At 48.2% G+C, this 27929-nt stretch overlaps 1 protein-coding gene across 3 annotated transcripts; it reads left to right on the top strand.

Annotated features, from left to right (window-relative positions):
• The first annotated feature begins 5448 nt into the window (after nucleotides 1-5448).
• Nucleotides 5449-27594, top strand: LOC101699552 (serpin B6). 3 transcript variants are annotated; one of them, XM_087181734.1, is made up of 7 exons: nucleotides 5449-5556; nucleotides 14984-15162; nucleotides 18388-18533; nucleotides 21425-21542; nucleotides 22909-23051; nucleotides 26615-26770; nucleotides 27059-27594. In XM_087181734.1, the coding sequence occupies exons 2-7, from the start codon at nucleotides 14994-14996 to the stop codon at nucleotides 27461-27463; spliced, it is 1137 nt and encodes a 378-aa protein (XP_087037860.1). In that variant the 5' UTR covers nucleotides 5449-5556; nucleotides 14984-14993; the 3' UTR covers nucleotides 27464-27594. The 3 variants fall into 3 exon arrangements, with proteins under 3 accessions (XP_087037860.1, XP_087037858.1, XP_087037859.1); XM_087181732.1 differs by lacking the exon at nucleotides 5449-5556 and adding an exon at nucleotides 5789-6115; XM_087181733.1 differs by lacking the exon at nucleotides 5449-5556 and adding an exon at nucleotides 5983-6189.
• Nucleotides 27595-27929: the final 335 nt, after the last annotated feature.

The following is a 27929-nucleotide window of genomic DNA, read 5'->3' as shown; positions in this document are numbered from 1 at the left end:
GGTCCCGAGTGGGTGGCTGCTGAGGCTCTTTGGTAAGAGTATTTCATACAGAAAAATCACTGTGTGGAGAGCAACAGGTTAAACTACAATTGGCCTATAGGATTACAAGTATAGGCGCTTAGCTAGTGTTGATCCAGTAGGGAAGCAAGGCCTGTGGAAAGGGTACAGCAAGCATCTTTAATTTAAACTTCTCCATAACTTCTAGTGTAGAAAGAACAAAAGCATTCTTGGAAGGGGGTGGGTGTGTGGCTCAGGATACTCCTCCTCCTCCCTGCACCAGCTGCTTTCCTGTATGTGCTACAGACCAGTTCTGTTTTTCTTCTCTGTCTTCTTCTCTACCCTCGTCATCATGTGTTGGGAGCAATGCTACATAATTCTACGGAAAAATCATTTGAATAGGCCTAGTTCTCCTGCCTACAGGCCAGCTACAACATTCCAAGACATAATTCCATTTTGGCCTCAGGTCACAAGGGAGATCTCAATGATCCCATGATGCTGTAATGCTCCAGGACAAGACCACACCTGCAAGAGACACCCTGGGAGGAACGAAATCTTCATTTGTGTAGTTCCTGGGAGGAACTAAATCTTCATCTGCACAGTTCCTCATTGTTCTTAGATTTCCACCACCTCCACCCAGTCTTTTGTTACACCTTGTTCATCCCAATGTGATACTGAAATCTACATATTCATTTGTTACATTTGTTTCTCCTGATGTACTAAATAAAAGGTGCTGTAAACTAGGGGTTCTTGTCTTTGCTGCCCAGAGCAGCACTGATCAGACCCAAAGCTCAGCTTCTTCTCCGTCTCATTTGTCTACCTTTCCTGTAATTCACCGTGTGCTGCCGTGGCTCACAGGAGACTAGGACTTACTGCAGAGGTCTGGAAACGTCTCCTTCCCCTGTTCCCTACAGTCATGAGCTCTTTTCCTGCTGTCTTTTGAAATGCTGGTTGGTACTGCCTCGGTGTCTGCCATCAGAAACACCATCGTGACCTGTCAGCTCTGCTGGACGACTGCTTCCTTCCTTGCCTTCATTTGGCGCTTACATCCCCAACGGGTCTTTATTTTGATTTGTTCCCTGGTCTCACTCACTGTGATCCAGCACTTAAATGTTTCACAAGCACTGTAAACCCCCTTTGATGCAAATCTCTTATTTCCTAACCAAAAAGTTTTACGTATTACTGAACCAACCTAGTGGTGTAGAGCACAGAAATGAAAAGAAAAATGAGATTCCTGGCAAAACGTGTCCACAGCGCAGATGGTGGTGATATTCCAGCTTGATCGGGTCACATGAGAGTGACCTTGGCATGGCCTCAACACATTCATCTTTGCAGGCCCAGTTCCTCCCAGGCCCAGTTGGGCTCTTCTCTAATGTTTGCTCTTGGAGTCTCACCTGATTTTATTTCTAGTTTTCATCTGAATTCCTTGGGGGAAATGGGATGATTTTGCTTTTGTTTCTTGGCCAGGAATTGCCTGGCACTGAAAGCCTTGTGGGAAGACTTCCTGAGGAGGAGCAGAGTCACCTGGATCCATTTCGACAGCAGAGAGGAGGGCAGGGATCCATCCTGGCCTGAGCTGTGGTCGGATGCTCCTGTTCTTCACTAAGATACTGGAGCAATAAGGCGTGCTCTTTGCTCCAGCCTGAGAGGAAGCGGGAAGACCCTGAGGGACCGAGCAGGGTGAGGCAGAAGGCTGGGCTCAGGCTCCTCTCAGACTGCCTTAGAGGGGAAATGCAGAAGCGCTGGGGCCTCTTGGTGCCTGGGTAGGCAGGGCTGGTAAGAGGCAAAGAGCAGCCAGTCAGCAGCCCTCTAGGCGTTGTTCCAGAAGCTTTCTGGGGCAGAAATGTGGAGAACAGACTTCCAAACATTTTCTCCCGGGAAAGAGGGTGATGACACCTCAGAGGACAGACAGAGCATGCATCCTTTATTCACTCACTCCCTGCAGTCTCAGCAGATCGCTGTCTATAACACCTTGCCCATTCTGGGCAGGGTCTTACCTTAAACTGGCCTCCTGATTACCTTTCACTGACACAAGGTAAAGCAACACAATTTTACCTGTGGTCATGGCCCTGTCACGTGTTCTGTGCTGGCTGCCTGACCTTGGCAGGTGACTCATGACCTGAGCAGCCTTTTCAGATGAGCCACTGGGATTGGCTGCTACCCTTTCTTTGAAATAATGGTTAGATCACTTGATGTGAAGAGCTAGAAAGTACGTGACATTCTGGTGGGCTTTTGCTGTATGCCATTTAGACTTTGCAGCTGTTCATGGGAATCATTGCAATGCTCTCTCTCTATGGAAAACCATGTAGGTGTAGGTAGCTTCCTGAGAAGTTATTTTATGTGACCAACCAGAAGACAGTTATTCTAGCTCTGGACAACCTCTGTGTTTTCCCTATAATTGTGTGGCACATATGTATTTAGTCAAAGTGGATTAAAAGGGCAAATGACATAGCCATGGATGGTTTAATCCATTAAGGCAAATTTTTACTCCTTTAAGGAGCTGGCTTTCTATTTTGACATTTATCCTTGCTTGGTTCCATTCACTCTGGTTTGATTTTTAAGAAGTATGAATAATGTTATAAATCCCATGTCTAACATTGACATCAAGGTAGAGATGTTCTTCAGAATCCATGAGTCAGTCTGTTTGAAAGGGCACAGCAAGGGCTCTGTTTGTAGCTCAGTGGCTCCTTAGAATGCTCAAGGCCCTGAGGTTTCAAACTCAGCATCTGTGTGTGTGTGTACATATACATACACACATATATACACATACACATATATAATACATACGTATACAGTGGTGCCTTGGTTCACAAACTTAATTCTTTCTAGGAGAGGAATGACCTTTTCTGGTGTCCAGTCTTTCTGTTGACATCATTGTGTCTGTAGTAAATTTTTGTTTTTGGTACAGGGATCGAACTCAGGACCTTTGCTTACGAGGCAGGTGCAGTGCTGCTGAGCTACATCCCAGCTGTAGAGAATTTTCTAAATATCAGACACCAGTGAATCGCTGGGTCCTCTGAGCCACGGCTGTGTACATGTGGCCCTCGAAAGTGGATGGTACTGCTTTGCTGTCCCCTGACAGTGCCATGGTCCCCTCTGGCCCCAGCCTGGCCCTGGCTCAGGGGCCCTCATGGCTTAGTTTCCGGATGACTGCCTGGGACCGGCCATGAGTGAAGACCAGGCGCTGAAGAGTCTGGAGGAAAGCTGAGGAGCTCATCTTTTCTTCCTCCTTCTGGACCCTACCCAGACCAGAGAGGTGGGGTCTCCTCCACCTGGAGACTGGCACCAGTGGTCCAGCTCCTCCCTGAAGGAGGAGAGAAGAGGAGGTGGGGCAGGAAGACGCAGAAGTGCTCTGCGCCAACTGCAGACCTCTAGTCAGGAAGCACGGGAGCCTGGCTTTGCAGGAGTCTGTTGAAGATGCCAGCGGCTGGGGTGGTCTCCCTGGTAGGGCAGTTGTGTCATGAAAGAGGCCCTCGCTTCAGTTCCTGGTGACAACAAGAACAACGACAACTGAGACTGCCAACCCGCCCTCTTCCCGCTCCGTAAATGGCTCCAGAGAGGGGTAGAAAGGTCCATTAAGCGTTCCCAGTGGCGCCTCATCTGGCAGATGCTCTCTGTTGCACTACAGACTGCAGGAGGCCCAGCCCTTCTCACGCCAACAGCAGCATGAATAACACCCGAGAGTTGTCCACCAACGGTGTAAGCGTGCCATTTCTTATTAAAAACCTGCTTACTTGTGGTTTTGGTTTTATTTTCCCTTTTAAGTCAGTAAAAGTCGGGAACAGTTCACAGAGGAAGATAGAAAAGAGGTGGTGTCTTTTTAAACATGGAAAGATCTTTAACCTCAGTCATGAGGGCTGGGGATGTAGCTTAGTGAAAGAGCAGCTCGTTAGCCTGTGTGAAGCCTGGGGTTTGATCCTCGGCACTCAATGAATAAAAATAAAAACTAAAAATCAGACTAAGCTGTACAATAATTAAAAAAGGAAGAAGAAGAAAATGTAAACTAGAGCTACACTGAGATAACATCTCTCTCCTACGAGATTGGCAAAAACCTGAAGGTTTGATGGTAACTGGCAGTAAGTCTGGTGGCTAAGACTGGAGATATTGGGGTGATGTGAAAGAGAAAAATCATTTAATGACACTTGTTAAAGCACAGTAAGGAAAGCTTTATCGGGGACCACTGTGGTCAGTATTAGGGCTCAGTTCTGAGCACAGCACCTGCAAGTGGGGATTTATAGCATGAAGGCCGAGAGGTGGGAAGTCACTAAGGAAACATGAGGGTGACTGGCTGACCCGACCTCACAGGATTCTTGCTGGAGACTTCTGGGGTGATCGCCCCCACCTGCCTGTTCCCTGGGGAAGGGAGGGCATGAGGACCCTGATTTCGTATTAAAGCTGATCAGATGTCAGGGACGGGGATTTCTGGCCTCACTGACTCAGCAGGCGGCCCGTTAAAACGAGATTTTACCAGGAAGTACATGAATGATCTTAGACGAAGAGCCAGAAACCCGACTAAAGTTCCATCAAGCACAGAATTTTTGTCAAGGACTGTCAAGGACAAAATGATGCCAGTTTTTATGGAAGTTAAGTTGATAACGACTCACAGAGATGTATGTGTATTTCTCTTTTGACCCGGAACCCTCTTTTTAGGAATCCAGGACTCTGACTTAGTGGCTACTTCTCCATTTATACAAAACAGAATCCACACTAAGTGCTCACTATTCAAAGTGTGGTCCACCTGCTGGAAGATTAATCACAGGGGAGCCTGTTAGAATGCCCAGGATCAAGCATTTCTAAAGAATTGGAACCTGGATTTTAACAACACCTCCAGAGGACTTATTTGTGCATTAAAGTTTGAGATGTGCTGCAGTAGGTTACTTCTGGCAGCATTATTATTTTTTTTCTGGTTCTAGGAATCGAACTCAGGTCCTTGCAGTTGACAGGCAGGCGTGGTGCCACTGAGCTACATCCCCGGCCCTCTGGCAGCATTATTGTAATGATATAAGATCGAAAACAATTCAAATAGCACAGAAGGAATACCGTGCAGTAGGGAAAAAGAAGACGGATCTCCATGCACTAATCAGATTTCCAAAACATATTAAGTGAAAAAGCAAGTTGCAGAACTGTCAATTGATCATAGAACGCTACACTTTGGTAAGCAAGAGGGAATTGGAGTTAGCATATCTGTGTACATATACACGCACACTACATGCACACACATTGCTTATTTTTGCAAAAGATAAGTGGAAGGGTAAACCTGAGCTAGTAAGATTGGGGTGAAGGGGGTTGAGGAGGATAAGTGGAAGTGAGAAATCTCTGAGCATTCTTTCATTTTTCACTACTCCAAAAAGAAGATTAAGTCACAACTGGGGTGGGGCGGGCCTCGTCTGCCAGCGACATCTCGTGGGCTGCGTTGTGGATGCTTCAGACATGGTGCTTTGGAATCAGTGCCAGAACAGCCCCCCACAATCAGGAGCCCTCCTCTCAGACTTCAGCACTGTGGAAACCCGGATTTGGGGAACGGGGGAGGTGGCAGAGGACGGTGTGAGGTTTCCAAAGGTAATTCACCTTTCAACCTGGCTAACTTTCTTCAAGACTGCAGCGTACAGTAAACAGGGGTTTCATTCCTCTTTGTATAATTCGTCCGGGGCCTTGGGGTCTAATTCTTACAGGTGTAAGTACTGGAGTCTCTGAATACAGGAAATAATCATCTGAACTTTGCTTTTAAAAATTATTATTCTGAGGCAAGTGCTAGGTACAAACACAGGGGCTCATGCATGCCAGGCAAGCACTTTACCGCTGAGCTGTACCAACAGGCCAAGCAGTTCTCATGTGAATTTTATTTTAAGTTTCAGTGCTGCACTGGCTCAATAATGTGCACTAAACGTAAGGGCTGGATTCTGGTTTCCAAGGCCGGCTCCAGGCTGACTTCTCCAGGCTTGGTAAACAGCTGCGCCGGCCCCACCCCGCCGCCTGCTGGAAGCTGGGAAGCGCTGGGCCTCCAGGGGCCCGGCTCGGAGCCTCCTCCTAGCTTTCCGGGGTGGAGGGGTGTGGGCCCAGCGGGACTGGACGAGGGCGTGGCCGCGCGGGCACCTGGCCCCCGGACTCCGCCCCACAGGTATTTGAGGCCCGGAGCAGCCCGGCGCCACCTGCCCTGCCAGCTCGCTCCAGGCTGCGATCCGAGAGAGTCTGGTACGGCCGGGCACAGCCGGGCGCGGGCGGTTGGGGCGCGTGGCGCGGCGGCGGCCCCACGGTGGCGGTGCGCGGGGAGGCGCAGGTCTCGGGCAGCCAGAGGAGGCGGGAGGCGAGGGACGGCACGGCGGGGAGTCAGCGGGGCTCCTGCGGCAGGGTCCCGGGCCTCAGGTGACGGGTCACCCCGCCCGACCCCGCCGCAGGTGGCCCATGGGCGACTGGGTCGCGCCTGGCCCTGGTGGCCGCTCCCGCCCCTGCCCGGAACAGGAGCCGGGCGTTGGGAACCCGCGGGGCGAGCCCGAGGCTGGGTGCTAGGGCTGGGCCGGGTCCCGTCCCCCCGGGTCCCGTCCCCCCCGCCCCCCCGTCTTTTCCGGGAGCGCGCCGGGGTTTGCGCAGGACCCGGGCGGGACCCAGCCCACGCACCCAGCCGCAGCCATCCCGGGCCCCCGCGGAGACTCGAGGGCCCCCGGGATCTGGCCACAGCTCTGGTGTTTTTAAACGCACTGCTGGCAAAGTGTTACCAGGTTTGATGTTTTTAAGGCCCACGGCTTGTTTTAGTGGTCTGGGATATGGTGCCGAATGAAATCGGCATTTAGCAACTTTCTTTTCCCCTTTTCCTCTAAAGCTCAGTTTTGGCAAACGGAAACGTGCAAGATTAATGTTCTCATGGTGTCAGGAATGCTCAGAGGCGAGAGCCAAGCTGGGTGGGGTCTGGCGCTTTCTTGCTTGGATGGAAGCCACAGTGCCCTGCCAGAACAGGGTAGCATGTGCGGGTTAGGGGGCGTGATGGAGCCGAGATTGTTGAGTAACCTTTGGATCCGGGGCCTGTGGGCTGGGCGTGAGGATGTGCTCTGTGATTAACCCAAAGAGTATTGGGAAGGGGCGTGTTCCAGGGGTGTGTTCTTCACTACCCCTGTGGTTGATCACCCCAACCCCAGCCCTAACTCTAACTTGAATTACATCTCCTGTGTCCTGACGCCCAGCGGAGAAAGGGTGCAGTTTGGATCATACTCGGATCCATAAATCAAGTACTGATTATTCCGAAGTTTATCCACAGATGTAGTCAACAGTGGATGCAAAAAATTAGGGAAAATTGCGTCTGTTCTGAGCATATGCAGACTTTCTTTTCTTGTCATTAGTCCCTAAACGACATGGTATAACAACTTCTATAGCCTTTGCATTGCATTAGGTATTGCAAGTGATCTAGGAGGATGTACCAAGGTTATGTCAAATTCCACATGGTTTCATGTAAAGGAATTGAGCAGCTTGCGATTTTGGAATCTTCGGAGGTCCTAGAAGCAATGCCCTTCAGTACCCAGGAATGACTATATTTAAAATTATATACAATTATATATGGCCATTCCATTCCAAGGTGTTTTATTAGTTTCAGTGAATGACAGTTAGTTCAGGCCAGCAACAGTAGAATGAAATCAGGACAGAGTCAGCATATTTTTCCTTATGTCTGAAAGTAAGAGAACCCAAGTGAGTGTTGTAGGATCCATGAAATATGAAGTGATTACATTTCCAAGCCTGCTGGACTTGGGATTAGGCCAAGGAGCCATTAGAAGAAGAAAATAATGGTGATTTCCCTGTTTGCATGTTAGACAGCTGGTGCTCAGAGAGGTCACACACACACACACACACACACACACACACACTCACAGAAGCATGCAGGCAAACAGGTAGGGAATCTAAGTTTCCATTAAGCCAACCTTTAAAAGGTTCAATTTTGGAAATGAAGGCATGCTTAATCAAAGAAGCATGTTAAATAGTGACACCTTAAAAATTATGACTTGATCAATTAACTAAAATCAATTATGGGGCTGGGGATTTAGCTCAGTGGTTTCACCACCTGCTGCGCAAGTGCAAGGACCAGAGTTCGATCCCTGGTACCAAAAAAAAAAAAATCCATTATAAACATTAGCTGCCAAAGGTTACTGGTGATGCTATAGGGGAAAAATGAACCTAGCGTAGATTTGCTAGACTTGTTTAAAAAATGTAACATTGTTCATTAATAAGACTTTCCTGTCCAGTTTTTATGTTCATGATTAAAAATTGTTTTGTTTTGTTTTTCTCAGTACTGGGGATGAAACTTGGGACCTTGTGCTTGTGAGGCAGGAGGTGGTAGTACTAGGCTATATCACCGGTCCTAAAAAATACTGTTTTGAAAGCAGTGAGTAATTTTATAATTCCATAATGAATTCTATGATGAATTATCTCTCTCTCTCTCTCTGTGTATTAAGTACCCTTCCCATCTTCTTTATTGCAGCTAAAGAAGTAGGTGCTTGGAAATCCCTGCTAGCATTGAGTTTGTAATACAAGCTGGAAATAGCATCCTCGTTATAGGCACACCCATTGCAAGGCTAAGAGAAAGACTGTGTATAATTTTCCTTGGTATTTTAGGATTGGATCTTTTTATACTTGATTGTTAAGGATTTACATATCATTTCATAGTGAACCTGAACAGTGTTCTAGGATCATGTAATAGTGGTGACTTATTTTCAAATTTACAATTCAGGACAAAGAGAAGAAGGATTTGAATACCTGGTACTTACTTCTTGGGCATGTATTTCACGACTGAAAGAGGGACTAGGTAATAACTGAAGAAATAAGGTTGGAAAATACTCAAGTTTTGTGTAATTCTTCTCGCAACACTAGTTTGCGAGCTGGTGTGCTGGTGTGGTGGTGCGCGCCTGTAATCCCAGCAGGCTGTGAGCCTGAGGTAAGTGCAGTCTCCAGCCCAGCCTGGGTGATTTAGCAACGTAGTGAGACCCTGTCTCAAAATGAAAATAAAAAAGGTCTGGGGATGTAGTTCAGTGTGAAGGCCCTGGGTGTAATCCCCGGTACCATAAGTAAGTAAATTTGCACACTGGAGGCCCTGGGCTGAAACGAGTGGATTACAGATCAAGGGGAAGTAGCTCCCAGGCCCCAGAGCTTCAGTAAAAAAGCTGCATCCCCTGGGTCACAGTGCAGTTGTCCCTGGTAGCTTGGGTCCTGCTTCACTGATAACGGAAATGAAAGTAAGGTGGCAGCATGAATTCACAGGCAGAAGCTGCGACTGGAAAGTCAGAGAGAAGAGAGGGAGGAAAGGGGGCAGACCCTGATGAGGAGGATCGGGCTGGCCCACCCTCGAAAGCAGGTGGCCAGGTTCTAAGGATTGGCTGAGGTGGGCCAGGGTCTCCTGGTCTCATAGGTCAGGTTGAGTCCTTGAGACTTAAAGGGCAATTTAATGTCCACAGGAAGAACCCTCATGACTTGAGGGACAGCTTCAACAAGGAGGGGCTCCGTGGGAACCAAAGTGACCGTAGGTCACAGCTGAGTGACCCTGTACTTTTACTCTGGTGTCCTTCGTCTTGAGGGATAATAAGATAGGCCAGGTAACTTAGATAATAAACCTTGTTTTGCCACATTTTAGACAAATATCCCCTAAATGACTAATGTGCCTCTATGCAGGCTGAGAAGGCATTCACCCAAGAGTTTTATAGAATGAAGGTCAAGTTTTGTTCTGTTTTCTGTTCCTTAATGTTACTTATCTATGGCCCAAGGGTAGAGTCATTTTTTAAAATTTTTTTTGGTACCGGGGATCGAATTCAGGTCCTTGCGCTTGCACAGCAGGTGAAGAAACCACTGAGCTAAATCCCTAGCCCTTAGAGTCATTTTTTTAAAAAAGCAAAAACTACTTTTAATTCCCCGACTGCCTCAGAAGAAAACACAAGTCACGCTGCTGCTGAGTCCCAGGTGAGAGACAGGGTTTTTTTTGTCTGTGTGGTGACTGTTTTCAGGGAAGTCCCCAGCTCACACATTGCAGACACAGGAACAGAACTCTAGCACACTTCGTGTTTCCCTCTAAGTATGGACTGACATGGCAGGCTGGCTGCCTCGGTGTGGCAGACGGAGAACTACCTAAAACAGAGCCAGCAGCATCCTGGAAAACAGAAGGGCCCCGGAGAAAGACAGCTCAGGGCACGGAAGAGAACACAGTGAGTCATGATTGGTGTTCTCAGAGAATTAGAACCAAAGACTGAAAAGAAAGGACATCAGAGAACAGGAAAGAGTCCTCTGCAGTCAACAAATGTAACAGCTGAAATTAATGAAAAATTAATAGAAAGATGGGAAGATAAAATCATGAATGTCTTTCAGAAAATGGGACAAACAAACCTTCACTGTGATGGAAAGGGCAAAGGGGAAGTAGGTGTGAGTAGAGATTTGACTGTGTGCCAGGGCATGCGGGGAGTCAGGTAATGGATGTGCCCAGGTCTCGGTCCTTCCCATCGGGCAGCTGGAGGAGATGCCCAGGGGCTGGAGCCCTCGGTGAGTAGCCTCACCCCACGTGCCATACAGATGTCCTCCTGTGTGCGATGATGCTTGGGAAGCCCTACATGAGGTCAGCCCAAGCATTTTAGTACCTGAAAAAGAGAACAGAGAGAATCTGCAAGAAATGAGCAAATATCTTAAGTTTTTTTGCAGAGTGGAAAGGAAATGTTCTCGAATTGGTAGATGGAAAGGGCCATCCGAGAGCTCAGAAAAACGAATGACCAGGCCCCCAGAAGGACAGGTTGTTGGACATTTCCTGGCATCAGGGGTGGTGACACAATTCTATCAGCTTCCAAAGAGTTGGGTGGGGCAGGAGATGGAGCTGGGTCAGAATGTCAGCAGACTTCTCAACAGCAGTGCTGGAGCCTGGGAAGAAATGAAGCGGTGGCTCAAGAATTTGGAAGTAACATCGCGTATAGCCCAGTATAGATGCTGCCAGACTCTCAAAGACATGGGATGCTAGAATCAAGGCATTTCAGGTGTGCAAGAAATCACAGTATCTGTATTCCATCTTAGAAAGCTTTTGGACATTTTGTTCCATCAGAAGAAGGGAGCGAGCCATAGAGGGGGAAGACACTGGGGATCAAAACAAGGATGTTATTTGAAAAGGGCTACGCTGATGGAGATGCTGTGCAGCACCCTGAAGAGTGACTGGTCCAAACCAGAGTGGTGTCAGCAACGTGGCGGCAAACACTGGTTGGCTCCAGACATATGTATAATGAAAGAGAAGAGCACACAATTGAGCCCAGTGAGGGCCTCTAAGGGATCATGTTGTAGAGGAGTCAGGTGTATCAGAACTTTCAACAGCGGTCTAATGTGCAGCACAAGACAAGAAGGGCTTGAAACGTCCACCCCTGCTCGTCACAATGTGCATGACAGCAGCGCTGTCATTTCACCCAATACCAGTGTGTTCAGATTGTTTATAGCACCAGTGAAGGAAACCAGGAGAGGGAGGGGCTGATACCACATCGCTGGACTAGAAAAATTCAGCATGGGCTGTAGGGCCCTCTTATTGCCATAAAGCTAGGATGTTTGAGACTAACAGCTCAGGATAAAATAACCAGTTTTAAAGACAGTCCCACTAGGCAGTTCAGGACAATCAATATGAGCACCACGAAGATCAGTTAATTGAACTACATTGTTAATTAAAAGCCCCGACTCCACTAAGAAGCTCAGACAAGATGAACTTTAGGAAGGCACGAAAGAACTCAGTGACGTTTGCATCCCACTGAGGTTCTTTGTAAACAGTTTGGTTGTTCCTGAGGGAAGAAGCCCAGCAATTCTCCAACCCAGCCGAAAGCCCCACAACGTGAAACCCGAAGACTTTGAGCCAATGCTGTAGAATCTGGGTTTTGCAGTTCAGACAGAGGAAAACCCAAATAATACTTCATTTTGAGGAAAGCCACCAGGCTATTGGAAATTGAAATTCAGTACCTACCCGAAGCCTCGTCAATTCCAGAGAGGGTCAGGTTGAAACCCAGAGGTCCCATCCTGGGTGTGTTTAGCTATAAAAAGAGCAGCTGTGATGGGGCAGTGACCACGACCAGGCAGGCCTGCTCCCTGGCTTTTGCAGAGAGGGCATGGTCACTGGAGAGGAATTCAGGAAACTTAGGAGGAAGGCAAAGAAGAGGCAGAGGTCCGAGCGCCACAGGACAGGTTTATTGCAGAGCAGACCTGACCGGGCCCGCGCTGGCACTGGAGACCCGGCAGCTGCTGCCCTCGTACAGGCTGAGGGGTCTTTTGTAGGTCAAGGGGAGGGGAGCTCACAAGAGGCTGAGGCTCCTGGCCAAGAGGAGGCCCGAGAGAGCAGAAGCGGAGATGGTCGCCGAGGATGCGGCTTGGGAAGAGCAGGGAGCAGCCACTGCATTGGTAGCAGGGCTGATCTGTTGTAAGTCCCCAGGTGTGGGTGTGCTGGGCTGGGGTAGAGAGGAGTCTCTGAACCATGACAGTAAGCAGGGTTATAAAGTGAAATTTGCAAAGATTTGCATCTGTGTCTTTAGAAGTTCCCTTTTGGTCACCTTTTCTCCACGTCTTTATTTTCCATAGTGTGCACACCCTGGGTTGCATCAATTTGCTTCCCAGCTAGAATATTTTTTTCTAGAGATCCCATCTCTCTGAGTTTCTTTTCCTTTCCTTTCCTTTTTCTTTTTATTTAGTTTGATGCCTCCTCTTACAAGGCTACATATGATTGCATGTAGGGGCTCCTTGAATAACCCAGGACAATCTTCCCACCTCAAGGTCCTTAAGCACAGCTGCAGAGTCTCTTCTGCCACTTGAGGGAACTTCCACAGGATCTAGGGATTAGGACCTGGACCTCAGCTGGCCACAGCCACAGATGTCCAGGCATGCTCGGGGAAAAAAGGGCTAACCTGTCATTCTCCTCCCAAGTCCTTTGCTAGGTGCCCCTTCCCTTGACTGGTGCCCTGAGGTGTCCACACTTGCAGTCTCCTTTCCTTCTTTTCTGGATTTCCACGCACGGCTTGGGCATCACTGGGAATTCCTCAGAGTGCTCACATTTGCGGCCGTGTGAAGTTAGTAAATATTTGTGAGCAGTGTCAGATTAGATCAGCCTGCTCCCTTGTCATCTGGTCCTTGCAGGCTTCCTGGCTGATGAGGCCCTTACCTGTGTCTTGTCCTCTCACTTGGTTCCTTCAGGCTTTTCTGGAAGTTATTGGCTTCCCCAACAGTGTCTGAAGGACAGAGATTGGCCCTGAGTTGGCCCTTCTGCTCCTGGCTTGGCTCCACCACTTCTGTGAACTTCAGGGGGTTGCTGATGGGTGTCTCTAGGGCCCTTGGCCTCCTCGTGATGCTTTGTGGTTCTGTGATTCCAGCTGGCCTGAAGACACCTCCACCCCACACCACTTCCATCTGCCTCTCCAATTCCAGTCGTGTTCCTGCTCTTGACCCTGCCAGGCTGCCAGGGCAGAGCCAAATGCCATCGTGACGGGCCTGCACAGACCCCTGATTGCTGACCTGTGTTAAGAACATAGAGCTGGGCCACAGATTTAGCTCAGTGGTTCTGCTGCCTGCCTTGCAAGTGCAAGTTTCTGAGTTCGATTCCTGGTACAAATAAAATAAATCTAAGAGCATATAGCCAAGTGCCCTTGTAGTGTAGAACAAGGGGGAGCAAGGTGGGTCCCCTTAAATGAAGCATGGCCTTAGGTGTGGGCTTCACCATGTGAGTTGGTTTCCCAGGAGAACTGGGGGGGGGGGGTCACATGGTGGTTTTTATGAGTTTGACTTAGGACATTTTGAGACTTCAGGTTTCTCTAAAATGGAGTCCTATTGGGTTCCTGGCCTTGAGCCCGATCTGAAAGGCAATATGACACAGGTGAAAGAAAGACACAGAAACAGAATTTAAACAGAAAGGGAGGATCCGAGATCATCTGTGCTGATCTGGGCAGCAAAGACGGAGGGCACCCAAGACCTCCAGTGTTTATTGATTATAAGCATGGGAAGAAATGGGGCAGGGTGTGGGTGAGACATCTGGTGACAGTGGTACTGCAGGCAAGCCTCGTAAAAGGGGAGGCAGTGCATTCCTGCAGGAGGAACAAGGGGAGACCAGGACTGGGTCGTAATTACCCAATAACCCATCAGGTCAGTTGGAAAGGCCATAATTCTGGGAAAGGAATTTAGTTGAAGCCACCCTGCCCCCAGCCATCATGTTTATCTCAGTCAGGGTCCTGCAACTTCACAGACCAGGACTTAATGTCTTTGCCACAACCTGCCAGTAAACTGGGCAGTGGGGTCAGCTAGAGTCCTCTCTCCCATTATAAAAATACTTGTCTGCCTTGTGTCACTGTGAGTGAATTTGTTATTTTGAATGCTTTTCAAATTATCAAACCACCCAGTAAGCCATAACAGCACAACCAATGAATGCAGACATGCAACCAAAGGCCAACAAGCCCTTCTTTCATGCCAGCCACCGGAACGGACTACAGTGATGTGCTGCTCATTGGAAGTGTTGCAGATATGGGTCTTCAGGAAGCAGGATTGGTTTGTTTCTTCATTCATGAATAAACCCACCTTTTCCTACAAGGGAAATCACCTACAGTTTTAAAAAAATCTAGGTGTTCTTTGCTAGGGGTTCTGCTACTAACTGCCATTTATTACAGGAAAGGTGAGCACATTTGAGACTCTGACCTTTTTAAAAAGAAGAAAATATGTGAATATATAATTAACCAACCCCCTTTTTTGGTAAAACCCTTTGATATGAGATAATAACTATATCTGGTATTTTTCAAAAGACGATGGCACAACCCGACTCCTTATCAAGTATTGTGAAGTCTAGTCCTGGGATATTTTTCATTGAATATTAGATACAAAATAATTTGGGGGGCCCCAAAAGAAACACTGAGTTTGTGTATGTCTCTGCTTGCTCACTGACGCAGAGCATGGCTGGTGAGTATCAAAGAAATGAAAATGAAGGCGCTGTTTGAGGCTGAATTATGTGATCCTGATTTTAAATTCATTGTTCCAGACTCGCCACCATGGATTCTCTGATGGAAGCAAATGGCACCTTTGGCATAAGCCTTTTGAAAATGCTGGGTGAAGACAGCTCAAAAAATGTGTTTTTTTCACCTCTGAGCATCTCCTCCGCTCTGGCCATGGTTTTCTTGGGAGCAAAGGGATCCACAGCCAAGCACATGGCTCAGGTACCTAGTGCTGCTTCCAAGTGTCAGTAACCGTGCTCTGGGCTGGTTCCTCGAGTTTCGGATTTCAGAGGGATTGCTCGAGATGATAACTGTATGGGCCTCATAGAGATGGGGATGGAGAGTAGAAGGGCACGCCACCCCTGGTGAGCAAGTGTTCTGGTCTGTTGGAAGTGACAGGCGGGTGTCTGGTTTAGAGGAGTGAAGGATTTCATCAACACGTAGCTCAGCTCATTCACGATGGAAAGTGATGTTTCAGGTTGATCCTAGGCTGTTATTTGGGTTCTGCTAACTGCTTTGGGGCAGGACCACCAAAAGCTTGGCTCATCCAGGCCACCTGTGACCCTCATTGTCTACCCTCTGGCTCCTCATGGCTCCCAGCCCTCCCACAGGTAAGGTATATTGAGTCCCTGGCCTTCCAAGACCCTCAAGTCTTATCCTATGCTGCGGTCAGGCTCGTTGGGAGTTCTAGGACAGGACCAATTGATGCTCTGGAGATGCAGCTCCTTGATGCAGTTCTTAGAGTGCAGAGATTTGTGAACTATGGAGATGCATCTACCCCAATGCACGAGGGTGAGATAAGAAAGGGTGATTGTGGACACTGCCTTCAACAGTGGTGGGGGAGACGTGTCAGCCTTCGAGGGCTGGGTAACAAACATCACAGGCTGCCTGGCTGGCTTACACAGTATTTTCTCACCATTCTGGAGACTGGAAGTCCAAAATCAGGGTATAGGCAGATCTGGTTTTCCTGAGGCCTCTGTCCTTGGCTTGTAGATGGCACCTTTCCCATGTCCCCACATGGTCTCCCCCTTGTGTTTGTCGGTGTCCTGATCTCTTCTTATGAGAACACCCAGTCAGATCAGATTAGTGCCCACCCCAGTGCCCTCGTTTTAACTTAATTGTCCCGTTAAAAGCCCTATCTCCAAGTATGGTTATATTCCGGGGTACTGTTAGGACTCCAACACAGGGATTTTGAGGGGACAGTCAGCCTATGGCAGGAGGTAAGAGAGGCACATTGCAGCCACTGAACTGTAGCAATTCCAGAACCCAGCCAGGCGCTCATGCTCCTGTCCTGTGCTCTGAGAGCAGGGATGTTGCTTGATTGGCTTCTGCTTGTGTTTTCTGGGCGTCTTTCCTATCCCGCACCCCTCTGTATTCTCAGCAATTCCCCTCCTTTTCTGTAAGAAATGGCCGTGTTTGTTGTCCTCTCAGCCTGCCTCCTGCCCTGAGAGAGTTGGGAGCCTGGAGACCTTCCCCTCTTTGAACTGTCTCTCCTTCTTACTTCTAAGCCCTCATGATCCCTTTAAAACCGCCATGGGCTTTCTCTAGTCAACTTGCAGTCTGCTACACTGGGCAGAAGCCACATGCACAGACTTGCTGGAGGCAGGGCTGCCTGTGCGGTTGGAAGTCAGGGTGCTGGGGACAATGTCCTTAGGATGCTTAGAAGCCCCTTTGTCTCGAGGGTCTGGAAGGTGCTACCTTCATCTTCCTTAGGTTTTAACAAAGTGGATCTGCCTCTCATTTCTAAGGTCAAAGATTTGACATTTACTTTGAAGCCATTTCTTACTTTTTAAATTATTTGCTGGCTGAAGAGGCTGAGAATAAAGAAATATTTTTATTTTCTGCCTAACAGGAGCTGGGATGGGAATAATTGCTTTAAATTCTGCTTCACAATGGCACAGTTTCTCCTTTAGCTTCTCTCTCTCTTCCCATACTCTGTCCTAGGCAGCTAGAAGCAGCCTCATTCTTCCCTGACCCCTTAGCCGGATGTGAGAGTTGATGGGAAAATGTCCTGTCTTCTCCATCATCCCAAGTGACCGTCCCCACTTCTGCCAGCACACAGCACACCACAGGCCCTTTCTCTAGCCTCCTTTAGTAATTTTCTGCTGTCTTTTTTTTCTGCCAGCTGCCGAGGGACCCGTGTTTATAGAAAAATTTTTTTGTGTGTTCTGGGGTATCAAACCAGGGCCTTTGCTCTGAGCTACATCCCTGGCCCTTTTTTATTTTTTATTTTGAGACAGGGTCTCACTAAGCCTCTAAGAGGCCTACGCTGGGTTCCAACTTTCAATCCTCCTGCCTCAGCCTCCCAAAGTGCTGGGATTACAGGTGTGCACCACCATGCCTGGCTCCATGTTTAGATTGTTGCTATGGTGGAACACTTCTGCATTGCTGCATGTGTCAGCTCTTGATGCGGGAAAACTATCCTGAAACTTGGTGGCTGGAAATAACAATGATGGATGATTTTCCTCATGCTATGGCCTGATAGACAATTCTCCTCCTCCTCCATGGTGCCAGCTGGGGTCAGTCTTGCAGCTGTTTCAGAGGGCCGTGGGGCTGGAAGGCCTAAGGAGGCCTCTCTTACATCCAGAGCCTTGGTGATGGCTGTGGGTGGAGCCTTGGGTCCTTCCAAGCACCTCTCCCTGTGCAGCGGCACCTCTCCCTCCTGCGCTCTCCATGTGGCCTCCTGCAGTGTTAGTAGGACTTCCTACCATCATGGCAGCTAATGCAAGACAGTGAATATGGCAGGTGCCAGGTCTTCTAGGTCACAAACTTGGAACAGTGTCACTTCAGCTGAATTCTGTTGGTCAGAGCAAGTGACACAACCAGTCCCAACCCCAGGGTAGCAAGGGTCTTCATCTTCCAGTGTTTGGGAGCTGGGAGGTCAGGTTGGCAGCCATGTTTGTGGGTAGTGAGCGGGAAGAGCCTGGTGTGGAGGGCTGCAGAGAGGGACACTTTTTGTCTTTAACTAGATGGTTCTCTGAAGCACACAGTAGTGTCTTACTCACATCTTCATTGCTGGGACACAGTACCTGACACCCACAATTTAAAGGAGGACAGGTTTATTTTGGCTCATGGTCTCAGTCCATGGTTGTCTGGCTCCAAGGCAGAGGCAGGATGGGAGAGGGCGTAGTACAGGAAAAGTGCTTAACCCTGGCAGCAAGGAGGGAGAGAGGAGCTGGGAACGTGAATGGACCCTTCCAGATTCACCCCAGTGACCACCTCCAGCCAGGCCCCACCTCCTAACAGCACATTTAGCTATGAACTCATCCATGGGTGGATCCCATCAGTGATGAGTGGAGCACCCTCATTCACTCACCTGCTGTCCACACGAGACTTTTGGGCACATTTTGAATCCAACCTATAACAAATAGGGACGATCTGCAGGCCGGGCATGTCCATTTCCTGGGGTCAGGTCCTGCTGACACTGTATTCTGTTTCTAATTTCAGGTACTCTCTTTCAATAAATGCGATGGCGATGGAAGTGATGTTCACCAGAGCTTCCAGTTACTTCTTGACGAAGTGAACAGGACTGGCGCAAAGTACTTGCTGAGAACGGCCAACAGGCTCTTTGGGGAAAAGTCTTATGAGTTCCTCTCCGTGAGTAACACTTGTAGTTTTTCACAAACATGGCGGCATGGAGGAGGGGGTCATGTGATACAGCAGGAAGCACGTGGGCTGTGAACTCACCCAGGTGTCCTCACGGTGCACTTCTTGTATTTGTTTATGTGCTTTCATGTTTTGTTTTTAAATTAAAGAAAACTTCTCATCCTATGTGAGTGTCTTCTTGTCCAGAAAGTAAATGAGGCCAGCAAAACAAGAGCCCTCCTTAGCCTCTTTCTGCAGCCTCCATCCTTCCCAGGATAAGGACTTTGATAGATTTGATGTGTATTTTCCTGGACATATGGAAATTTTGTTTTGGTGATTTTTCATCTATGTGGTGTGATCAGAATATACAGCGAACGTTTCCATTAAAAAATTATTCCAGTAAAAGACACATTGGCCACGAGTCCCCATCAAGATCTCCCCCCTCACTTTGAACATGCCTGTTTTATCTTTCTGGCCACTTTCTGAAGCAGCTCTGGAATTCCTGCTTCCTGAGTGTCTTTACAAGGTGTGATTAAAATACATGGGGAGCACTGCTACAGAGCACCATCCAGTGGAAAGGTGGACTTGTAAAACATTGCCGTGTGTCCTCATCCACCTCATTTGCCAGATCTTGCACTGCGTGACTTCTGGCTCTTCCCTAAAGTCAAAAGAACCTTGAAAGGTAAACATTTTGAGCTGATTCAGGATGTGGAGGCAGCCATGATATTGAAATGAAAGACACCTACGAAAGAGGACTTCCAGAACTGCTTCAGAGAGTGGCAAGAATGATGGGATAAGTGTGTTTGAAGTGAGGGGAGTATTCTGAGGGGGTTAATGGCAATGTGTCATTTGCTCAAATATTTTTTTTAAAAACATTTAAACATTCACTATACTTTTAGACCATATCTCGTGCCTCACTGTCATTATTATTATTATGGAACCCAGGGCCTCATGTGTGCTAAGCATGTGCAGTACCATGGAGCTATCCCCCAGCCCTGCTTCACTATTATTAACCATCTGATAGGCCTAAGTAGGGATGCCTTATAACATAGCAACCATTTGGTCATGGAGGGCCTCCAGGGCATACAATCTGTGGGCTGTTACAGACAGGAGGTGTTTTTGAGTGAGATTTTGTATATATGTATGTGTTCCTCCAAGATGGATTTTTAGAAGGGAGGAAGAAAATGAAGCTTTGAGATTTTAACTATATTGCTCAATTGCTTCCAAAATGCTGTTTCATCCTTCTTTCCTTTTTGGCAGATACTTTAAGAAAAGGCTTGATATTTAAAATGTTATTTTGATACTGGGTTATAAAATTAAAGAGATTAGAAATATTTGTCATTTATATCTCATAAATTTAGTGTTGCCAAAAAAGAATACAAACACCAACCATGGGTTATAATTAGATATTTGTGTAGTCATCGCTTATAAAACAGAAATTTAAATGGCAGATGATTATTTTCCAGTGAATTTAAAAGTTGTAAAAATCACCTAAGGGTATGGCAAGGTATCAATATTGAGTGACCAGTTTGCTTCCAGACTGTTCTCTTAGATTGAGAGATTTGAAGTTCTTTTCAGGAGCAGAGCCTCGAGACTAAGCATGAACTGTGGGGAGCTGGGTGAAATTCACCTTTGTGGCACCTGCAGGAAGCTATCATTCAGCAACATTCCATGAAGCAGCAATAATGCCGATGATTAGCCTGGACCTCAGCGTAACCTGGCCAGGTGCAGCCTCTGCTGTCTCCTCACTGACGGGGCTGGGCAGACACGAATCCACCATTCTGTCACACAGTGATAATCGGAGGACTTGTGTTCGTAACTGCCCTGCTGCATCTTGCTCTCAGCCTATACTGAAGGAGAAATGTGAGCCCCTATATTATGAAAATAGTTCTCAAAGGAGGAATTAAATATCTAGCCATAAGCTATTGGGAAATGTTCTGTAACCATAATGAGTTATTTCAGCTCATTTAAGTTTCTGTTTTATAAGCAGTGAGCACTCAAACTTGTGTTTGAGCTTATTGCAGCTCAGATTTTCGGCTTTAGTGTACTAGGATATAGGTGTCTATCAGTATCATTATCATTTCGTAGGATATGTTATCAGGATCGTTTGGGAACAGAACCCAGGGCCTCCCGCATGCTAGGCAAGCACTCCTGCCGAGCTGCACCCCAAACCCTGAACTCATTTTAAGAGTTGCTCACCGCTCAAAACTGAGCCATGCAGCACTGGTAACCACGAGACGCAAGTAGCTACTCCAATTCCAGTAAAACATAAGGAAGTCCTTAGTTCTGCGGCTGCACTGGGCATAGTTCAGGTGTTCTGTGGCCACATGTGACACCGTTGTGGACAGTCCTGGTTTATCACATTGTTGTCGCAGGAAGCCGTGGTGTCAGGGCTGGTGCAGCAGCTCGTTTCCCATGTTCAGGGTGCCATGTTTGCTGTCAGTTTCCTGCAGTGAGAGGAGCTGTGGGTGGTGTGGCCCTGTAGGCTTAGTGTGTGGGAGGCTGTCAGAGTGACGCATTCCACCATACCCTCACCTCAGTTTCCTCTCCACCTCACTGTTCCCCCAAAAGATGCAGCAATTTGCGAAGTTCACCTGCTCTTCAAACCCAACTTTATTTCCAGGCTAAGATGAAATATGCCTGAAAACTCTGGGGTTGGATTTCAGGTTCGTTCCTTGTAATTATTCATAAATAACATGTGTAAATCATAAGCCTTTTGATTTTTGGCTTTGGTGCAAAAAAAGAAGAAAGCTGTTGATTTTGTTTGTTTTCTTTTGGTACCAGGGATTGAACTCGGGTCCTTGTGCTTGCAGGGCAGGCGGCAGAACCTCAGAGCTCAAGCCCCGGCCCGGAAGCTGTTGATGTTAATTGTGTGTGCAATGATGTTCTTCTTCTTCTTCCAGTCTTTTAAAGATTCCTGCCATAAATTCTATGAAGCAGAGATGGAAGAGCTCGACTTTATGCACGCTACGGAGGAGTCTAGAAAACACATAAACTCCTGGGTGGCCAAGAAAACAGAAGGTGACAAGATAGTTCTTATGTTTGCCTTTGTTTTTGGTGCTGAGGATGGAAGCCAGGGGCTTGTGCACGCTGAGCTGTGTTCTCTCTTGGAACCACACCCTGGCTCTGTTGTTTTAATCAGGCTTCTTGTCAGTTCCCTCACGAGAACATCAAATGTAAACAAGAATGACACTTCAAAATTCTCTAAATAATTGCAAACTTTGGAGAGCCGCTCCTGAAATGCTGCCACAATTTGACACTGCTAGCTTTTCTCTGCTTAGCCCATCTGTGGCATCTCCTAATATTTGGTACATTTCTTCCAAAACAATCCATGCTTTGATTTTCTTTTTGTTATTCTTTCTTTTCACAAACAGTGTAAAGGAAATTTCACATTACAGGTCCAGGGCAGTAGCTCATGTGTCTCAGTTTTCATGCATTGCTGCAGGTTCCTCGGCCAAGACTTCCTTTACCTGTGATTCTGTGCTTTACACTTGCAAAGAGCATTTTATAACCAGTCATTAAAAGTTTTTAATTTAACTTTTTGCGGTACTGCAGGTTTTACCCAGGGTGTTCGCCCTCCCCCAGCCCTTTTTCACTTTTTCTGAGACAGACTCTTGCTGAGTTGCCCAGGCTTTCAAACTTGCAATCTTCCTAGCTCAGCCTTCCGCTGTGTGGGGTTACAGGAGTGTACTGCACTTGGCTGTTTTTAAACTAAAACATAAAAGCATAGAGACTGTGCATGAGGAGGGTGTGCCATATGATGCTTTCATGTATGTGTAATATTGTGTAATGTTCAAATCCGGCTAAATGTATCTGTTTCCTCATAATTCTTTTTTTTAAACTTAAATTTATAACCACTCTTTCTTTTGTGGTACTGGGAATTCAACCCCGGGCCTTTGCACTGAGTTTCGACCTCAGCCGTATTTTAAAATTTTTCATTTTGAGACAATGTCTTGCTAAGTTGCTAAGTGGCCCAGGCTGGACTTGATCTTGCAGTCCTCCTGCCTCAGCTTCCTAGGGTGTTTTTTTTTTTTTTTTAACAGTCTAAGTGCTTTTCTTTAAGGCACAAGCATGGATCATTACTTTCTGTCTCTTTCTTCTGTTATGAATTTATGCTGTATATTTGAACATCTCATTAATTTTATGTGTTGTATTCAAATAGTGGTATTTCTCTTACCAGAACTTTTAAAGTTTTTAAAAATTTGTTTTGGTTTTGTGGTGCCGGGGACGATTCTTTGTTTTACAGATGAGCATCCCTTTATGTTTAAGGCGGTCAGTGAAATCCTTGATCCATGGGCTTGACCATTCCAGGAGATCACCCCTCTCTCTGTCATCCCTGCTGTGTGCATCAGCCTTGACTAACTGGTTCTTTATCTCTCCCTTTCAGATAAAATTACAGAGGTTCTGTCTTCAGGCACAGTGAGTCCCAGCACGAGTCTGGTTCTTGTGAATGCCATCTACTTCAAAGGAAACTGGGACAAACAGTTTGACAAAGCGAGAACATGTGAGAAGCCATTTAAAGTCAGCAAGGTACAGTGTGTGATAACAGGAGAGCCCCAGATGTGCGCAGTGTGCGGAAATGCGGGAGGCCACCTAAGTCGCTCTGCTCCTCGGGCAGCCTGGCAGCCTCGGGCCCCTCCTGCCCTGCCGTGCCGTCAGCAGCGTGTCCACCTGCAGGGCAGGTCCGATGCTGCGGGTCTCAGGCTCACACCAGCTGTCTTCTTGCCTTCTCAGAACTTCTGAGAGGAGTCCATACTCCAGCACTGCGTGTGAGGGTTTTGTGGACCTGGTCCCTGGCCATTTTTCTCCATTTTTTTCAAGTCGTGTGCCCTTGGGAGCCCCCTGGGGCTTCCACCCCTCCTCCAAGTGGCCGCCACGTCCCTGCTGTCTGGTGATCTTGCAGCCGTCGCACGGCTTTTCTCACTCTCCGAGAAGCCATGCAAGGGGCCGATGGCTGTCTTCCAAGGCCAGCATACAGCTCAGCAAATACCAAAGGGATGATCTTTGCTCTTACTTTGATGGTAGAAATAATACAAATACAGATTGAAAAAAAATACAAATACGGATTAAAAAATAATTCAAATACAGATTGAAAAAAAACATTTAAACAGGCTAGACTCCGAGTTTCACCACCTCTGGATGGAGTATGCTATTTGCTAACAGTCCTGTATCTTTCTCTTACTGGATCCAGTTTATTCTTCTGGTTTTGATAAAGGAAATCTTTCACTGGAGAGTATTTTGCACATCTAGCCCAGTGCAGACAGCACAGACTCAGGGCAGTGTATTCCTGAGCACTGATCACAAGTTAAATCTCCCAGGCCTTTGCATCTGAACCTTCACTTTCTCAAGAACTGCATTGTATTTTGAGCTCTATCCTGAAATGATATGTTGTATTTTCCCCTCTAAAATACTCCTTTCCCTGAAAGTAACCTTAGACAAGATGTATGTTAGGACTTCACTTAGCTGCAGGCATCGGAAGGCCCAGGGGAAGTAGCTGAACTGACAGAAGTTCAGTGCTCACACCTGTGGGCCTGGGAGTGACCAGAGCCTGGGCCGATGTGGCACGGAGCGATGCCCTGGGATGTGGCTGCCGCCCCCTGCTCTGCCATCCTCAGCAGCGGCCTTCCCTGTGCCCGAAAGGTGGCTCAGAGGCTTCCTCTGCACTCAGGAGGGAGGGGACGGACAGAGGGACACCTTCCTGTGGGGGCTGTGCTGTCATATTCAGGGGACCCCTGTGGGTGCTGCATGCTGGAGCTAGCTCCTGTGCTCCCTGCTGGGCACAGCTGGTGGGGAGTTCCATCCTGCTTTCCTGTCGCTGCAGTACGGACAGTGGGGGTGGGGTGAGGAGCGTGGGCAGACTCTGCCTAAGCCGGGGGCAGCACTCTGTGCTAAGCAGGGCAGCACCAGGCCTGGCTGTTTTTCTGATGAAGTTTTATCGGAAGTCTCTCCCGCTCATTTGTTTATGCTTGCTACTGCACAGTGATGTGCTCTGCCAGAGGGCTGGGATTACAGAGTGCCTTGGGCTGTGTCTGTCCCATGGTAGTCAGTAACTTCACAGTAGCTGAACTGAGGAGCACTGTTGGACAGGACGTGGTCACCATCTGCTGGTCTTCCTCACTGCCTGGCTGGGCATACCCTGGCCACATGCAGTTTCTTCTAATAAGATGTGTTGATTTTGCCTGGTCCTTCAGTTATTATTGCTCATTAGTTTGTGTGCAGACATTCATTGTTCAACAACTGAGTTAAGTTCCTGCAACTAGGTTGTTAAACACATTGGTCCCTAAAGGAGGAATTGTGTGTAGTATGTACAGTACAATATTCAGAGCAAAGAAATGGTCAAGGAAACTCCAACTGGATGACTATGCTTTTGTTTGCATAACTTACATGCAGTACTATGATGTATAACGGAACATAAAGCTACTGTACTGTACAGTACAGTACAATCAGCAAAAATTACAGAGCTCTATAAATAGGGGTACTGTACCCCAAAAAGTCACAGAGGCTCTGTAAACAGAACATACAGAACTGTACAAATCAAAGCCAGGTTGTAAGTCTGAGCGTTGGGTCATAAGACTGAACAGCACACCTTGGTCCTAAGTCTGCACAGTTGTTAAACAGGTAGGTCGTCAAACAAGAAATGTCTTTTTCATTTATTCAGCCGATGCTGATTGAGTGCGTGCTTGCTGCCGAGCACTGACCTAGTCATGCCTGCCCTCATGTGCTTATGTTTTCCTGGGTCAGTCTAAGTGTAAACAAGAAAATAGGAGCCACACACACACACACACACACACACACACACACACACAGGGTCAGGTGTTTGGGGTGTAATCACAGGTGAGAGCTAACAAGGACGCCTTCACCGCCAAGGGAATATTTGGGCAAAGACCAGAATGACACACAGGGTGCACTCTTCAGGCTCTGGGGATGAGCTTATGGGGCCGAGATGGAGCGGACCTGGTTTACCCCGAGACCATGAAGGGGGCCTTGTGACTGACAGACCGGTGAAGGGATGGGGGGAGGTCTTGAGGTCAGAGAGGGACGGGAGATGGCCCTTGTGGTGATTATAGCTTTTTAAAGGAAGCTCAGCTTTTGTTCGTGGGGCAGCATGGCAGAGTGTCTGGCCAGAGCGATGTGATCTGACATTTCACCAGGACCTCTGGCCGAGAAGAGTCACAAGGACTTTGTCTTGCTAATCCAGGGAGAGGCTGATGGCAGATTTGAGTTACGTTTCCTAGGCAGAGCCAATGTGATTTGCTCCGGAGTCAGCCTCAGGGTGTGAGAGAAAGGCACAAGTCAACCACTGGATGGGTGACATCACCATTAACTCTGATGGACAAAGGTGTAGGTGGAGCAGAGCTGGAAAGGCTAGGAAGATGAGGAGTCTGTGTTTCGTGTGGCATTGTGCTTTTATGTCCAAGTGCAGGATTCCGGTAGGCAGTAAAGTACCCGAGTCCAAGTGCAGGGGAGAGGTCCATGCCAGAAATGTAACGCTGGGAATTGTGTTCGGCCACGAGACTAGAGGAGAGGAGGCCGCCAAGAGGAAAGAAGTGCTGGGCGTGAGCCCCGAGCATCTCAGTCGTTGAGGGCTGCTAGCTTGCTGTCACCAGAACAAATGCTGAGAAAGTCAGCTTATGAAGAGAAAAGGTGTATTTTGGTCACAGTTTCAGAAGCTGCTTGACAGGCAGGCCTGCTGCTGTCAGCCTCTGGTGGGTTGCTGCCTGACAAGGGTAAGCGGAAGTGGTGGAGCAGGGAAGAGAGAGGAAGAGGAAGAGGCCAGGGTCCCACAGTCCCCTTTGAGGACACGCCCCCAATGCCCTGGAGACTTCCGGCTAGGCCCCACCCCTTAAAGCTTCCTCCAGGCTAGGCCCCGCCCCTTAAAGCTTCCTCCAGCTCCCAGTAGCGCCACCCTTTAGTCCAGCCTTTAGGGGACATTTAAGGTCGACACCCTAGCAGAGTTTGAGGAGGAAACCACGTAGTGTTCTCCACACCTGTGAAGAAACTGTTCCTAGAGACCTAAGTGGCTTCTTTTGCTGATTTTGTTCAGTGTGTCAGTTGGGTCTGGTTTGAGTTTAGTTTATCCACTTCCTTTGCAGGATGAGGAGAAACCTGTGCAAATGATGTATAAGAAGTCTACTTTTAAAATGACCTACATAGGAGAAATATTCACCAAGATTCTGGCGCTTCCCTACGTCAACAAGGAGCTCAATATGATCATCATGCTTCCGGATGAACACATCGATTTGAAAACGGTACCAGGAGCTGAGCCACAGTGGTGTTGTGGCAGCTGGTTTCTCCTGTAGAGCTCTCCCCAGTTCCCAGTTAGCTCTTAAAAAATATTTTTAGTGGTGAGGGGGTGGAGCCCAGGGCCTCGTGCATGCTGGGCAGGTGCTGGCCACTGAGCTGCACACCCGGCTGCCTGGTTACCTTATTTAGGGCCACTTCCCATCCACAGCCAGGCTGCCTGGGCATCCCTGTCATCCACAGGGCCTTGGGCGACACCCGTATCCTGATCTCAGACTTCACCTCTCCTCTCCTAGGTGGAAAAAGAAATTACTTACGAAAAATTCGTAGAATGGACAACGCCAGACAAGATGGACCAAGAAGAGGTGGAGGTTTTCCTCCCTCGCTTTAAACTGGAGGAAAATTACGACTTGAAGAATGTCCTCTGCCGTATGGGCATGACCGACACCTTCGAGGGGGCCAGGGCAGACTTTTCCGGAATGTCCTCCAAGAGGGACCTGTTTCTGTCCAAGGTTGTGCACAAGTCCTTCGTGGAGGTCAACGAGGAGGGCACGGAGGCAGCAGCAGCCACCGCAGTGGTCATGAAGATGCGGTGCATGCACTTCACACCCTCCTTCTGCGCCGACCACCCCTTCCTCTTCTTCATCCAGCACTGCAAGAGCAGCGCGATCCTGTTCTGTGGCCGCGTGTCCTCTCCCTGAGGGTGCCCGGCTGGCAGCTCCCCTCCTCCCTTCCCCAATCTCTTCTCCACCACGTGCCTGTGACCCACGTGTCCCTATCCATGCAGTGCCACTGCCCAGAAATAAAGGCCCATCGTGGGACCCCTGTCCCAGCTCTGTGTGCTCATGTTTGTATGGCAGGTGTTTCTTACCCATCTGCAACTGCCCTGTCTGTGCTGTGGTTGCCTTGGCTACTGGGCTCACCCCTCCTGGGCGGGGACAAACCTCAGGAGCCTGGGTGGGGCTTCGGTCCAGCGCTGCATACCACCTGAAGCTGTGGAGTGGCAGGGTGGGCAGAAACTGCGATCCATGGACACCAGGCCCCTTTCCAACTGGGTCTTTGCTTCCTAGGGGTTTGTGGGTCATAGATCTGTTCAAGAACACACAGCCCACTCACTTGGCAAATGTCACATAGGCTCAGAGACAGGCTCAGCCATCCGCAGGAAGG

The sequence above is a fragment of the Heterocephalus glaber genome, unplaced genomic scaffold, assembly GCF_053883595.1.
Source record: "Heterocephalus glaber isolate CG9 unplaced genomic scaffold, H.glaber_assembly_v1.0 deba00001472, whole genome shotgun sequence".
Classification (NCBI taxonomy): Eukaryota; Metazoa; Chordata; class Mammalia; order Rodentia; family Bathyergidae; genus Heterocephalus; species Heterocephalus glaber.
Note: the sequence above shows the minus strand (reverse complement) of the source record. Positions and strands in the feature narration are given on the sequence as shown.